We start from the raw sequence: 16,906 nt of genomic DNA, 5'->3' as shown, positions 1-16,906 counted from the left end.
TTAAAATGAATACAATGAGTCTTAATTTTGCTCATCATGCGTGTGTTATTCAGGATATACGCACTTTGAAGATGATTGGCAAGGTGACTTGGTTGGAGGCCTATATGTCCTTAAAGCTGTAACTGATATGTCAGTTAGTACAACTGTAAAATCTGCTCATCATGCCATGATAGTTAATGTTGTTAATAAAACCACATGGCATAAGAGACTAGGACACCTTTCTTTTAAGCGAATGGAATTAATAAAGGATCAGTTACATTTTCATGATGCTAACAATGATGTTTGTTCTGTGTGTCCACTGGCTAAGCAACGAAGGTTATCTTTTGTCTCAAATAATCAATTGTCAAAGTGTGCTTTTGATTTAATTCATTGTGATACTTGGGGACCGTATCATACACCTACATATGCTGGACATACATATTTTCTCACATTAGTTGATGATTGTACGAGGTTTACTTGGGTTTTCCTTATGAAACATAAATCTGAGGCCAAGACTATTGTTCCTAAGTTTTTTTCCTTGGTTGAAACTCAATTTAACAAGGTGATTAAGAAATTTCGGTCTGATAATGCCCCTGAATTGAGATTTGTTGATTTTTTTTGCCTCTAAGGGAGTCATACACCAATTCTCCTGTGTCGAGAGACCTGAACAAAATTCTGTTGTTGAAAGGAAACATCAACATCTTTTAAATGTGGCTAGGGCACTCTGTTTTCAGTCTCGGGTTCCCATAAAATTTTGGGGTGACTGTGTCCTTACAGCTGCATACTTGATTAATAGATCTCCCACCTCTCTTTTACACTCCCAAACCCCCTATCAATTGTTGTATCAAACTCCCGTCAACTATTCTTCATTTAGAGTTTTTGGTAGTCTATGTTTTGCCTCTACCTTGCCCTCGCATAGATCCAAATTTCATCCTAGGGCCAAGGCTTGTATTTTTATTGGTTACCCACCAAACATCAAAGGCTACAAGCTGTATGATCTCACAGCAAAATCTATTTTCATCTCTTGGGATGTTCAATTTCATGAGCACATATTTCCCTTTCATTCTATAACCTCTTTTGATGAGATATTGGACCCATTTCCTGATCTTGTTTTACCACTTCCTGTACATGAACCTGCTGTTGAACCATCTCCTTCATCTTCTACTCATCGCCTTGATCCTGCTGTTGATTCATCTTCATCTCCGTTCATCTTTCCCATTCTCATCCGTAGGTCTTCTCGGGCTACTCGACCCCCTACTTATCTACAAGACTTTCATTGCAGTCTTTTATCTCATCACCCACCTCTTTTGACCAACACCTATTATCCTTTACATCATTATGTCTCTTATTCTAAACTTTCTCCTACTCATGGTTCTTTTCTTCTTCAAGTCTCCACTGATTTTGAACCTCAATACTATCATCAAGCCGTAAAGCATGCTCATTGGAGAGATGCAATGACAGCTGAATTAGATGCCATGCACCTTAATAACACTTGGAGTGTTACCTCTTTGCCTTCTCACAAGCATGCTATTGGGTGTAAATGGGTTTATAAAATTAAATACAAATATGATGGTTCTATAGAAAGGTACAAGGCCCGCTTGGTAGCTAAAGGCTATACACAACAAGAGGGGTTGGATTTTCTTGATACATTTTCTCCTGTCGCAAAATTGGTGACTGTTAAAGTTTTACTTGCCTTAGCTGCCAGCCATAAATGGGTTCTTACTCAATTGGATGTGAATAATGCTTTTCTTAACGGGGATCTTTTTGAGGAAGTCTATATGGACTTACCACTTGGGTATAAGCCCTCTTACTCGGTTGGTAATCAGGGGGAGAAATTAGTTTGTCGGTTACATAAGTCTATATATGGGCTGAAACAAGCTTCTAGGCAGTGGTTCTCAAAATTTTCTCAAGCTATTCTTCAATTTGGTTTTACACAGTCCAAATCAGATTATTCCCTTTTCACCAAGGGTAGTGGTTCTTCATTTGTAGCTCTTTTGGTTTATGTGGATGACATCATACTTACAGGACCCAATCTTTTAGTTATTGCTGATCTGAAATCTTTTCTACATAGTCATTTCAAGCTTAAGGATCTTGGTCGTTTGCGTTATTTTCTTGGTCTAGAGATTGCACAATCTGCCAAAGGGATTTTCTTCTCTCAAAGGCACTACACTTTGCAACTTTTGGAAGATTCTGGTCTCTTAGGCAGCAAACCCGCTTCTGTTCCCATGATTCCTAATCTAAAGCTCAGTGCTAATGAAGGGGATTTGGTTGAGGATGCTTCTCTCTATCGTCGGCTTATCGGCCGCTTACTATATCTTACCGTCTCTCGGCCGGATATCACTTATGCGGTCCACAAACTTAGCCAATTTGTATCTCATCCTCGGAAACCTCACTTGGATGCTGTCTATCACTTATTGCAGTATCTAAAGGCTGCTCCTGGTCAGGGATTATTTTTTTCTGCTACTTCTTCATTACAACTTCGTGCTTTTTCCGATGCTGACTGGGGCTCGTGCTTGGATACTTGTCGTTCTGTTACTGGATATTGTGTTTTCCTTGGAGCATCTCTGATTTCTTAGCGTTCTAAGAAGCAACCCACTGTTTCCCGTTCCTCCGCTGAAGCTGAGTATCGTGCTTTGGCTTCTGCTGCCAGTGAACTTACATGGCTTACTCAACTTTTATCAGATTTTCAGGTTCCTTTTCCCCCTCCTGCCTTACTTTTTTGTGATAATCAAACTGCTGTTCATATTGCAACTAATCCGATTTTTCATGAGCGTACCAAACATATTGAGCTAGATTGCCATTTTGTTCGTGACAAAATTCTTGCTGGACAAATCAAGCTATTACCTATTCGCTCACTACACCAGCTGGCAGATATTTTTACTAAAGCTCTCCCAGCTTCTCATCTTCTTTCACTCTTGTCCAAGATGGCCATCATCAATATTCATGGCTCATCTTGAGGGGGAGTAATAGAGTTGTAATAGAGTTGTATTTTTTATATTCTGCTTTGTATTGTAATAACTTACATTTGTATTTTCATGTTTTGTGGCGTTTCTGTATTTTTTGTCTCAAGGACATTTCTATAATTTGTGTATTAGTTTTAGGGCATATTTAAGGCAGAGATCTCTACGAATAAAGTGGGTCAGTGAAGCCTTTAATTCTCGTGTGTTTCTCTGTTAGATTTCAAGCTCTCTGTTAATGAGTAATATGACTGTGTTAATTTGGTGGGTTGCGAGTTTGATCTTTATTTTGAACAAGGGTCAAATGTCTAATCTGAGATTTATTTTCCTTGATGTAATATAAGGCACAAACACTAAGGGGCTGCGTAAGGGCGATCATCCCAAGTTGAATAATTTGATGTATTATATGAAATTAAGTATTTTATTAAACAATTATAATTAAAACTTAACTCTACTGAATTATATTTATCAATTTGAGAGAAAGTAATAGCACTACAAAATGGAAAGAAAATACAAGTTGAATGTTACTATTAAAAAAATCAAGGCTGTGTTTGGTTTTGTAACACATTTTATAGTTTTTAATTTTAATTTTATGACTAAAAATGTTTTAATATTTTATGCTTCAAAAAATGTATAGCGTTCAATTTTATAAAATTTTAAGAATAAAAACTATGAAAACTAATTCATAGTGGCTTTATGTAAGTGAATGCTCGCTCGACCTCCTAAATCCTAATCCTATCATCTCTTCCTTCGAGAGATCGAACGAACATCGACTCGTAAAGATCACGCAAGAAATGTAAGTGGAAACTGATAGTTTTTATGCAAATGCGATCGTATGGATTGCCGGCAGTATCCGAGAAAGATCGTGTAAGTTGCAAGAGCCAGAGAAATTATAGGTGGCAGAGTGAGTTTTTGGGGGAATTTGTATTTGTATATGCGGTTACTCATGCTTGTCTTCAATGGTTCATTTAATATTGAATGTTTCTTCTTGTCTCAAAGATGCATCATTCGAATATGAGCATTCTCTTTCTTCTTAATGGAGAAAGCCTTGCTTTCTCTCAAAATGTTTATTTTCTCTGTTCTTGCAACTTACCAGGCAAGAGATGAAACCTCTGAATTTTTAACTGTATAGCAAGAGATTGGTTAGCCTCCTGTCCTGAGGCACATCCAAAACAAAGTTTCCTGGTCTGCAGAAACTTCTTCCAGATTGGGAGAAGAATGCCTTCATAAATGCTGAAATGATTATGGTTTGAGTACAGGGGAGGCCCCTCCCCTTGTAATTCTTTCATTGCAATTCTGCTGTCTGGCTTTTGTAGGGATGTAGAGTATAGCAATGCAAACACAATTAAACATTAATTACATGCTGTGCCGCTAGGCTAGCTAGCTCTTCCAACAAGCATGCGGAGTTCAACTCTGCATTAAATCTGCTGTTCTGTCTTCACAATCTTCTATCATTATGAATATGCATGGCTTCTTGTCAGATTATATGACTAGCTTATAGGCACATGAATGCATTGAAACACCGTGATATGGTTGCAATTATATCTCACTGAAGAAAAACAGGGAAAGAAATATACAGTCTTCTAATCAAGTTGAAATATTGCACAAAATGAATTTTTTTATTTATTACAGAATTATTAAACAAATTCATTGCCAATTTTTTAGCATAATTAAAGACGGTGGCTTCATACGGAGGTTTAAGCAGACAATGGCACAATGAAGTGGGCATCCACGAACATAAATAAATTACACTATTTGCTTGAAAACCCATTGACAAATGATTGACTATGTAAAGAGAAGCAGTAGTGGGGATAGAGTCATTCCCAGTGACAGTGAGATATTCCACAGCCATAGCGGTTCAGAGCATATCTAAGACTGGCTACAAAGATTTTCAAACCCCATGTACTCTTGATTCTCCAGCTTTTGAATCATATTTGCTATTCCAACACCACCTGAAATTGGAAACAAAAGAGTGAGCACCTTGCTAGCAAAAATATTAGGTGCCTTTCATGTAATTAGAGATATCCATGTACCTAAACTAATCGCGCTCACGAAGATTGTCAGGGCCAGTATGAAGATTATTATTGATGCCCTTCCAAGTAGTGCTATAACCTTCCTCACTACATGCTGACCCGTAAAGGCAGCAATTGTAGCAACTAATACGAAAAAAGAAGCTGCAAGAAATGGTAAAGTTTAAAGAGTGAGTTTACCTTCAGGTGGTTACTGGAATCAATGATCATAATGCAAAATGCCTTGTACCATTAGTAACTGATTTTTGATATTATCATTTAATCTTATCTCTTGTTGCCACCTACCATATGGGACTGGGAAACGGTTCAGCATGTAGTATTGTACAACTGACATGGAGGATGAGAAGACCATTGCAAAGGTTGATGTTGCACTTGCTACCTGCTAAACAGACAACTTTGTCAAAAAGTTCACTATATATGTTAACACCATATATATCACGAGGAAATTCAATTTATATTGGCAGATCAAACGGCTGGTATGATTGATGCTGATGGTAGTCAAATTTTCATTTTTTTGAGTGCAACTTATTGTTTTTTTTAAAGTTTTCCATTTGTTTTCTGGACATGCTCAAGCTGGGTATTCAATTTATTGTTCTCAGTGTAACCTAGTTAATTATCATTTGTTAACATATGATTGGTATTAAAAATTGAGACTTCATGCTGAAGATGCCTTCACTTAGAAAATCTAGCAGACATTGACTGATAGCTAACAATATTTGTCATCCCTCCTTTACAATCTACATTCTATCAATGTCAGGCCGCCTTCTTAATGGTTTTTCTCGTGCCTCTATGCCGTTGTGAAATGCTTTGCAGTAGCTGATGCAGGAGTAAGCAGTTAAAACATACCTGAGGAGGAATCCCCAGTTCTAGAAAAAGGGGTCCCAAGATGAAGCCTCCGCCTAGCCCAAGAAGTCCACCCACCATGCCAGCTACGATTCCACAACAACAGTAAAGGAAAATCATATGTGCCTTCCAATTTGTGATTTCCTTTCCCTTGGATGCAACAATTCTGGTGCCTTTGCATAAGCATATGGCTTCATAAACCGTAACAGAGACAGCAATTGGTACCTACAAGGAGTGGAATGATTCGACACTTGGCTATAATCTTTAGTATTTAGGTAATAGATTTAGAATGTGTCGATGACTTGGCAACTGAAAGATGACTGAAGATATCTAATTTATATCATGTGGCATACTCTTCTGGTTGCTGCTTAACTTGCCTTAAATGGGAGATCCCCTCTTGACATTATATTACATTCATATTTCTACTGTTTCTCAAGTTCAGTTATGTTCTGTATATCAAAGACTTGTTAGATAATAACAAGTACACAAGAAAATACAAATTGCAGCCCTTTTGGATGGATTAGAAAAGAAACTTCTTTCATGGTCACTGCTACGCTGTTGCTATTGTTTGGCGTATGTGTATCTTGTGGTGCTCTTGGGATTTTGAATGACGCATGACAGAATGCTCATGTTGGCTAATGTTTTGCAGGTCAATTGGAGTCAATTCTTGTGATCCTTGGCATATCTATTCAGGATTCCAATAGTTGATTATAAGAGACCAAGTTTCTTGGCCTGTACGTATAGGTTCAAGCATGTTTGCATGCATAAATAGTTGTTATGTACATATAATTGTTGATATATTGAACGAAGTATGACTTATTTGCGTAAGAAATTTTACCTGCAACGAGTTCAAAATCCAGTATTTGACGGAGCAGGTCACTGTATATGTCTGCAGCAGAGAGGTTCAAATATAATTGGGTTAAGATATCAGGCAAGTCAACTAAGCTTTTTCTTTTCTTTTCTTACTTCTTTTTTTTGTTGAGGGTTGGGGGGGGGGGGGGGGGGGGGTGTTAGGAGGAAGATGAGACAAAATTAAAACTCCTTACAATTTCTAAATTGTATGGGTCAAGAAGAATGCTAGTCAAGAGCCAATCTGATTAAGTTTTGTCTTGAACATTTTCTAATTATGAAAAAGGTGCAGTTGAAACTATAACCAAAGACTTGTTTCTTTATATATATATAGAGAGAGAGACAAGTTATCAAGAAAGGAAAGATGAGAACCTTGATAAAAGTTGAAATATCTTTACCTTCATGATCTGAACTGCGAGGAAAGCTACCCAAACAAACACTAGTAATCCGAATTCTTTCCAGTAAATGTTGTGTAGCAAAGAAACCTGAATGAGATTGTGATTGTTCAAAACAAGGTGAAAACATTGAGTGGAAGTTCATGGATGATAATCGCTTAAAAGCCTGCTCAGATATATATTTACGGACTTACCTGATCATCTCCTGAAACAGCTGGACCACTGGGTAGTGGTTTGTATTCGTCCCCTGGGCCACCCACAATTCATGCATGAGGTCAGCGTACTTCTTTTTCAATTGTCTTAACTTTGTTTTAGTAAAGGAAAATTTCTTCAGGCACTGTATTCTGCTGTTACAACTTACAATGATTTTGATCTAGCCAAGCAAGATCTATGCCCCCATACTACTGACAGTTTTCTGTTCACTATCTTACTAGCGTGATTTTCTCTATGCGAAGCAGTTATCATTTTAGCAAACAGTGCAGCAGATTAGGGGAAAGCGCTATACACCAAATTTCAGATGTGGAACATCGAATGGCTATACAAAAAAAAAAAAAAAAGAAAAAAGAAAAAAGAAAAAGGAAAAGCTTATTTTGGACTCCATTGATCAACTGCCAAAATTATTGGATTTTGTGCAAATATGTGAAACGGTCCCCATTTGCTTTCTTTCAAAACTGTACACTTAAAAGCAATTCTTGATTACAGTCTGCACTGGTTCCGTTTATGATCATAGGAAGCATAGGGGTTTCTATCTAGAAGCTGAAGCATGCATCTATTAAGTAATATATATATGTGTCTAGGAGTGTGTTAATATGAGATCTTGATACTACAACGACATATCAAGCCTGCCTTGGTACCTAGCTCTGTTGTTTACGTGAGATCTTGATAACTCAAGATTTTTAATGTGAGATTGAGGAGAAGTATAATTGCATTATTAGCTTTTTGTTTTTTTTTTCCCCCTATCAGCTAACTGATATACATACATACATATATATTCCTGCTGTCTGATAGATGATTTGATTTCGCCCACAGTAATTCCCCAACAACAGACAAATCTTAGCTATGCGTAAATATATATGAAATTTGTATTGTTTTCCATTAGTTACTGCCAGCCAGCTTCACTAGTGAATGGATAATTTGGTTAGTTTTTTCTTTTACAAGCTTTGCCAAGAAATCACTCACTACGTACCTGGTTTTGATTCCGCTTCCAACTGCCTGGCTGCTTCCTGAAATTGAAGTACAATTAATATCAAAGTACTCCCCGTTAGTGATTTAGTGATTTAAGCAAATACTGGATTGAAATGTTCATAGATAAGCAAGTCAGGGCCCTACCTCTTTCATCATCGTCTCTTTCTTCCACGTGTCTATGCCTTTGAATAACGCTTTAGTTGATGTACCTACCATGGTTGGATTTATCCACGTTAGCCTCTCTGATTTGAACTTGGAAGAGAATTTTGTGACATTATAATAGGAAAATGATGTTTTTATAGAAAATCTCATGAGAAGAATATTATTGTTGTATTTTAGTAACTCACATCATGTAATGGAGTTTTATTTTTCTAATACATGGATGGAATAATTAAATCATCTTAGTCGTATTTTTTGAATAAAGGTATTGTTTATACAAAATTATTTTATAATAATTTAACTTGCTTACTATCACAAATGGTACTTAGAAATAAGTTGCTCTTTTTTTTTTTAATTAATTGTATTTGAATGAATATATTTTATATAATATTTATATGAACAATAGTTTATTATCTAAATTAATACGTTGATTAAGTTGGACGAATTGGTGAAATAACCACTTCACCCTAAATCATTATTCTATTCATATAAGAAAACTATCAAATTAACTCATAATTAAAAAAATATCACCACCACATTATTTTGGTGACACATTCTATACAAAAATTTTGCTTACTTTTATTTTTGTTTCTATATATGCCCTTAGATTTATAAAAAGGGAAGGATCAAAGCCAAGAATAAAAGAAAAACTCTTTGATGTGGGATAGTTACAAAAACACATTGATGATCTCCATTTTGATTTTGAAAGAGGTATTGAAAACACAAGTTCGATTAATAAAAGGGAAAGTATAGATAGCTGAAACCGTCCATGCATAGTTTTTCCGATTTCCCTTGGAGTTTGAAGCATGGGACATAACGGATCTTAGACAACATCTAAATGTGGTGATATATATTACTTTCACATAGTCGGAACATTGGCAGGCAGGAAATAGGATGACAATGAGCAGACTAGGTGTTACCCTCTGAGATAGAGCAGCAAATATTACCTATGAAAAGAATGATGAGGAGAACAGTGACCATCCAATCAGCAAACATGACGTTGAATGCAACGCCAATGCTAATTCCCAGCATGAGCATAGGCTGAAACAGCAATGCAAGATCGTAGTCTATTAGAGGCATGTCTAGTGTTGGGTTCCTTAGTCTTAGATTGTAGTACACTGTCGATCCTGCAGCCCCCATTATCATACCTGCATCATTCATTCCCAAAAGAATTGTCATAGCCCAGTACTGAAGTTGATTTTCGTTCTTCCCACCAAAAGAAACACAAAAAACGATGCCTCCACAGAGAGAATATGTACTAAGTATATAGTACTAAAAGGAAGACATATAGCAGGATTTGAAGGTTTCGGACATTTAGATATGGCTGTGGAAGACTTTGGATCGAAACCAATGATCAATGTAAGCATTGGAACGAAAATTCCACCGCCTCCGACCCCTCCAACGCTGCCTAGAGCCGCACCAAAGAACCCGACCACTGATCCCACCACCAGTCTCCATCCGAATTCCATCTCCTGCCCACCCAACAACCAATATTGTGCATTCGTCATATCACTAAATAATACCAATAGTGGATATGAGTATATATATATATGCCTTAGATGATGCTTATAAACCTTTCCAACGAGAATGAGAGAGCAAAAAATGAATTAGAGGAACTGAAACAAAGAATATCCTCGTGTTGCTGATGTCTTATGAATTAAAACCTAGCAGCTAGGAATTTCAAATTAGCTTATGGTAACACAGTAAACTCACCGGCCAAACATGTTCATAAGAAGATTTGCCTCCCTGCCAGAAGAAATGAAACAGTCTGAGTGCAAATCCTTGTCTCATTTCTTTCTCAACGGAATATCCAGGTTCCGTTGATCTCAGGAGCCTCTCTGCATTGCCGATGTCGCTTGCCGTGAAGAGGCCCCAAAGCACCACCCAAGCTGCAGTTACTGCCACTGCCTTGGATCTCTGGTTCAACCCCGTCAGACCCATCGTACACGTTCTATGAATGTATATATGTATGTATTACCTATATATATAGCTAGTAAGAGCGTGAGCGTGTGTGTGTGTGTATTATCTGATGTTTGCTATGGATTTGCTTGCTCTTCTACAACCCTCCTTCCTTCTTCCCAAGCATATGCATGATAAGCAACGCTCTCGATCCGCTAGCTCAAAGTACTTGCGTATTGCTCTCAACATTTATAAATCTCTCTTCCCCTTTCTCTCAATATTCCGGGACGCGTTTTGCGAACCTACATCTTGTCAACTTGGATGATGGAAGTGACAAGCAGCTAGTGATCTCTTCTTGTTTGATAGCGCAAGCATTACGTATATTTTTAATTTTTATTTTAAGGGTAAGTAGTGTGGTAGTATATAACACAATTAATGTTGGTGAAATTTGATCCTCGGTGGTTGGAATGGTTCAATCAAATCCAAATTATTAACTCCAAATGCAATCACTTCATCACTTGGATCATGATAAGTAGAGATTTGCACCAGTAGACCCTGTGCAGTGAGACAAAGCTTTCATCTGCGATTTATTTTTTTTACCGAAATTGAGAATATGAGTGATGAAAAACTGTGCAAGAACGATAATCTCAAATATTTATAAATGTTTTGCCTAGTTATTATTGTTTTGTAATAATGAACTTCTTGTTCTTATATTTTTTATATACGAAATTTTGTTTTCAAAGCAAGTTAAGCACACATTAATCTTTGGTGTTTTCATGTATTCTTCTTCCTTTTTCACTTTCATGCACTTGTACACAAAACACATATATACAATGCCATTCGTTTGAATTTACGTATATATCCCCTTAATTTGTTTTAAATCTTTTTTTTCTTTTTGTCATTACCTCATGAAAACTTCAAAGAAAGCGCAGATTGATGCAAACCAATTAATCAAATTTCTTTTCACACATGCATTTTATCTTTGTGGTATATATATCTATATCTTATATATATCTGTATTGATTGCGCCCATGATTCTGTATTTGCCAAGATATATATACACGCGCCAATGCATATACAACTTCAACTTAAGCAGCAACCAGCAACAAAAACAAAGTTTGTCTTCAACCTCAGTCCTCCACTGTTTCAGAAACTTCCGGGAAACTGAAAAATGTGTTCAACAATGCATAATCCAAAGCTTTCCGGCTCCGATACTGCATTCACATTCTTGTCATTCACAGTTCCATCATCTATAGCTTGCACTTCGTTATATAAGATACCAAGATGATGAATGTCTCTATCCATTTACAGTTGATTATATATACTTCCATATATATATATATATATATGCTTGATTGATGCTTAATTTGCTGTAATTGCAGAAACAATAGGTTAAATAACGCAAAAAGAAGTCAGTACTGGGCTTGTGATTTTGGCATTTTGTGTTCAAATACTTGCTAAAAATAAAGTAACAACAGCTCATGATTTTAATTACAATAATGTCATCAAATAAGTAATTATATATCCTGGTTTGGATCATCAATGGCCATCTAATTCTACTTTGTACTTTCATTTAAAACTATAAATTAATTAGAATAGCATATATATATGGGACACGTAGACTTTGAAGTTTCACCAATTTAATGATTAATGTGATTGAAAAGACTTGCTGAAGACTTTGAGGTTCAAGTTCGGCATGTTCGTTAATATAATATTGAAATCTTGTATTAAAATTTTCAAGAAAGGCTTTTATTGCTTATATATGACCCATCAGTTTATAGGCTATATATGTTGAATTTAGCAGTCCAATAATATTCAGAAAATAAAAATTTACTGCACATACGTAACCCAAATAACAACGATGCTCTTTAGCTATCTTACTAGTATTTTGATATTCGATCGTAACATGTATTAACCTTTCTATTTTATACAGTCAAATTTGCCTTTTTTGCTGGCTCCTTCACAACATTTTGAACAGTACTTGCTTGGCGAGTCTTCCTTCGTGATTGTTAATTATATAAATTGCTAAGAATAAAATATGAAAACTGTATATATATATATGTATCTTCGATCATGTCATATAGAAAATTATCATTAAGACTCCCTTCTCATATAGCCAAATCAAAAGAGATAAAATAATAAATTAATGATCATCTACTCGGATTGGCTTTAATTGGGCCTTCGAAATTGGTCAAAGCTAAATACAGAGGGGTACTTTTGAAAAAAAAATTGAAACCAAGAGGCAAAAGCGAATATACGGCGAATGAAGGGGGCGAAAACGAGGTTTTTCAAACTAACAATTTTAACCTTTTGCTGGTGAAAGTAATAGATCTGAAGCAAACAAAGAAGTTGGGTTTTCCAGGAAATTTCTTGCAGCTTTGGAGCTAACCATTTTCCGTACAAACTAACACGCACGAAGCCATGGGTGCTTATAAAAAAACGTCAGTTTTCTGGAAGAGCGTCAAGCTGGCTATGAAGCTTCATGAATCATGGCTGCTACTGCTAGCTATAGCATATGCATGTTAATTATGGATTTGCATTTCACTACCCTGCAGCTGCTTGTCACGCACGGCACCATAAAAACTGAAAAATAATTAATTAGTAGCGGTTGGTAATTAAGGTTGATTATTATCAAATTAATTTACAGCCAAATTAATTAATTGGCTATTAAATGAATTTAATTAATTAGAAGTAGGAGAATTGATGAAATTATTTTTAATGATTAATAATCATTATTTTTAAGCTCCTAATTCTTTTATATTCTAAATTCTAATTAAAATATCAAGAGTTAATTTGTTTGGCTTATAGTATTATTATTATTATTATTATTATTATTATTATTATTATTATTATTATTATTATTATTATACATTAATTAATTTGATGCATATAATTTTTAAATGAAAAGGGATTATAAGTTGTTGGAATAATTATACAAATAGAGTTGAGCTTTGCTGTATATGTTATATACTTTTCATTAATTTTTCTATTAATTAATCTTATATACTTAAGATCTAAATTTTCATAAAAAAAATCTACAAAATTTTACTTCTCAAACGTTAAAATATTGATAAAGTTACAATAAGCGCTAAAAGAAATCATTTAAAGGATTTTAAATATCAAAAGGTCAGTTATAAATCATGATAATTTAAGATATACTTAAAACCTCTTAGACAAATTCTTTTAGACTTGTAACTTTTTACTAATACTTTTATTATCAATCTTTAAAAAATGTATAATTGGCCATTTTTACCAAACAATTTTCTATTTAAATTTAAATTTCAGGTGTAGGTTAAAAATGAACCTATAATTTAACAAAAGTTTAATAAAAAGTGTATATTATAGCAGACTTTATGTATATTTATGTAATTATTTCTAAGTTTTTATGATAACTATAAAGACTTAAACTTGTTAAGTGTCATCTATGTTGCATGAAAATGGAAACGTGGAAACGGACATTCTTTTAAAAAAATAAACATAAATAGGGTCCGAAGCGAGAATAAGAAACGTTTCGAAAATGAGAAAACGACTCCTATGAGACGTTTTCGTGCAACATAAAGTGTCATTGTTGGGCAAATTTTTCGTTGCTCGTGGCGGGCAAAAGAAATTTTTTGTAAAAGGTTATGTATGGACTTTTAAATCATAAAAACTATATATGTTTTCTTGAAAATTAATTAATAAAAATGGTAATTCATTTTTCTTTTGATTAATTGATAAAAATATATAAAATTATACTGAGAGAGATCGATAGACAGTTAAATTAAAGTTAATCTTTTTATATGATTAAGGGATGGGGAGAGAAAATGTGACTATAGATTTATTATATTAGAATTTTTAATATTTATAAACTAATAACACAAGAAAAATATCTATAATTATAAAATTAAGGAGGATACACTTTATTATTTTTTAAAAATTAAAAAAATGAGGTGCGGAGACAAAAAAAAAAAACGTTTTTATGTACATGTAAATATGCATGAATATGAATGTAAGTAACGTAGTAGTGGTGGCAAAGAAATCAAAGGATATATATTTTTTAATCCCTAGGCAAGGCGAGAGTATATTGTTTTCTAGAAGGACCTAATATTTGTACAAATAATTTTTTTTTATAAAAAAATAAATTCTTTATTTGATTATGTTTGAAATAAAAAAATTCTTTACAAGAGAGGATGGCTATGATGCATAGAAACTTCTTGGAGGTGTCGTTTCAATTTTTACAAAACATTTCTATTTTCGAAACACAAAAAAAAATTTTTAGGCTATTTTTATTATTTTAAAAACTTTTTAAGATTGTTTTCTAATATTAAGAAAATATCGAAAATGCATTTCTAATTTGAAAATACATTAATTTTTTTTTTTTTATTTTTTTAAGTTTATTTGAATGTATTATGAATTTATGTTTTTTTTAAATTAAATAATTTTTTATATTAAAAATTATTTTTATAAAAAATCTCTATTTTTTTATTTATGCATTTTTCTATGTTTTTGTTTTATTTTTTTAAAAAATATTAATTTTTTATTTGTATTTTATATCATATTTAATTTTTATTTTCACAAGGGACTGATACAAGATCACATTTATTTTGTGTAGAAAAGAAAGAATTAAAGAAAAGGATTTTCTTGGAAACCCCTAGTCACGAGTCAGGCTACTCGCTAGGGATGGTAATTATAACTGAAATCGTGGGGAATCGAACCGAAATCGAACTGGTCAACGTGGTTAAAAACTGTTTGACTGAGTAATGGTTTGATTCGGGGAAAAATCGAATACTATTTCAATGGGTATGGTTTGGTTATGGTTTTCACTAAAACCAAACCAAAACCCGAACCGAATGGTGGGTAACCGAACCGAACCGACTATATATAATATACAACCCCTTCCACCTGAGTCCAGCCTACCTGAGACTAGCCCACCCCAGCCCAATTGCCTTGCTTGCAAACCCTTCTCCCATTTTCTTCTCCTTCCTCTCTCAACCTCGCTCTCACTCTCTCTCACCCTCACTGCCTCTCGCTCGTCCGCCTGCTCTCGCCCTTGCTCTCTGTATGTCTCTTACTCTTGCTCGCCCTCGTTGGATCTCTCTCGCTCTCGCTAGGGCTTGGCCCCTACTCTTGCTTGCCCTCAATCTCTCTCACCCTTTCTGCCTCATTTCTCTTGCTCCTCCGCGCGAGCTCGCCAATCGCCCTCGCTCTCTACATCTCTCTTGCTCTCGCTAGGGCTTGGCCCCTCTTGCTCTCGCTCGCCCTCGATCTCTCTCACCCTCACTGCCTCATCTCTCTTCATATTAATTTATTTTTTATATTTATAATTTTGTTAGATGGAGTTGGCTCATTCATTTTAAATGGATATGCATAAATCTACGAAAAATATATTAATGTTGTTGATGAAGGTATTAACTTTTGTAGCTAATTTTTTTAGCTTAAATTACAATTTAATTATGCACATATTAATTTATTGATCTTAACAATTGTAGGTTTGGAAATGTGATTTTATATCCAATAAGTTTTGTAACTTTATGCAAGAATAAGATAACTTCATTAGAATTTATCTTTGTTTGTTGTAAAATTATCAAAAATTTTTATGAATGCTATTTGTCTTTGTTCGTTGATATGGATTAAACTAAAAAAACTATGGTTAAACTGAAACCGAATGATTTTGTTATGATTTTAAATTTTTAAAACCAAATGGGTAATGGTTTGATTTTGGTTTTAATAATTTAAGTTTGGTTTGATTATGGTTTTGACAAAAACCGAAACCAAACCAAACCATTGCCAACCCTACTACTCGCCACTCTAATATTCGATTAGTTATATTTATACATGAATTTTAAACAAATTACTAATTGGAAACCCTTTCACTTTAATTTCTAGAAGGTTTCAGTCAATAGGTTTGACTTTATCAATAAAAATTGGTGAAAAAAAAGTGTCTGAAAATCATGACCTAAGCAAGCTCCCTTTTAATTTTGTTCTCCCTTTTAATTAATTTTCTATTCTTCTTTCACTTCTTAAAAAATAAACAGAAGATGACGCTTTGTATTACTTTTGTTTCCAAAAACCAAAAAAAAAAAAAAAAATTAACGCTGTTCCTCTTTTTTTTTTTTTTTTGTACATATGCACATGTAATCATATCATAAAACACGCTATTTTTTTTTATTTTAATAATGGGATGTTTAGCTTTTATTCTTCAAACAAAAAAATAAAACAGCCCTTAGAAATACAAAAATGCCAAATTCTAGAAATAATTGAGAGAGAATCCAAATGCACCCCTATTAAACAAATTAGTACCCAAGTCATTCTTCAATACCCCTCTGCTTTCTGCTAGCAATATAAAGCTTGTTCATTGTAACATTCTCTTCCTGAAACAAAATCCATACCAAATCTCGCATGTTTTAGAGTTGAAAACTAGCCAAGTACAACTCATTTAACGCTTAAAAGATTTAAAAAAAAATAGAAAGAATGTGCAATGTTATTAAAATCAAGTTGAATCCCATTAGTCAACTTGATTTACTACTAACGGCATTTGCATTATAACTGTTCATTTACTCCATCTCGACAATCAGCAACTGCACATGCAAAATAAGAAATTCTAACCACATAATAATGCAAAAAAAGAAAA

General features: G+C 34.2%; 1 protein-coding gene across 1 annotated transcript; it reads right to left on the bottom strand.

Annotated features, from left to right (window-relative positions):
• Window positions 1-4,536: 4,536 nt before the first annotated feature.
• LOC127803110 (sulfite exporter TauE/SafE family protein 3-like) lies at window positions 4,537-10,601 on the bottom strand. The gene is made up of 12 exons (XM_052339143.1): window positions 10,111-10,601; window positions 9,710-9,869; window positions 9,345-9,545; window positions 8,383-8,447; window positions 8,240-8,276; window positions 7,248-7,300; window positions 7,057-7,143; window positions 6,648-6,698; window positions 5,813-6,034; window positions 5,252-5,345; window positions 4,970-5,110; window positions 4,537-4,888 (listed from the first exon to the last, which is right to left on the bottom strand). The coding sequence occupies exons 1-12, from the start codon at window positions 10,336-10,338 to the stop codon at window positions 4,806-4,808; spliced, it is 1,422 nt and encodes a 473-aa protein (XP_052195103.1). The 5' UTR covers window positions 10,339-10,601; the 3' UTR covers window positions 4,537-4,805.
• Between the last annotated feature and the right edge of the window lie 6,305 nt (window positions 10,602-16,906).

This window comes from Diospyros lotus, chromosome 6 (genome assembly GCF_014633365.1).
Source record: "Diospyros lotus cultivar Yz01 chromosome 6, ASM1463336v1, whole genome shotgun sequence".
Lineage (NCBI taxonomy): Eukaryota > Viridiplantae > Streptophyta > Magnoliopsida > Ericales > Ebenaceae > Diospyros > Diospyros lotus.
Note: the sequence above shows the minus strand (reverse complement) of the source record. Positions and strands in the feature narration are given on the sequence as shown.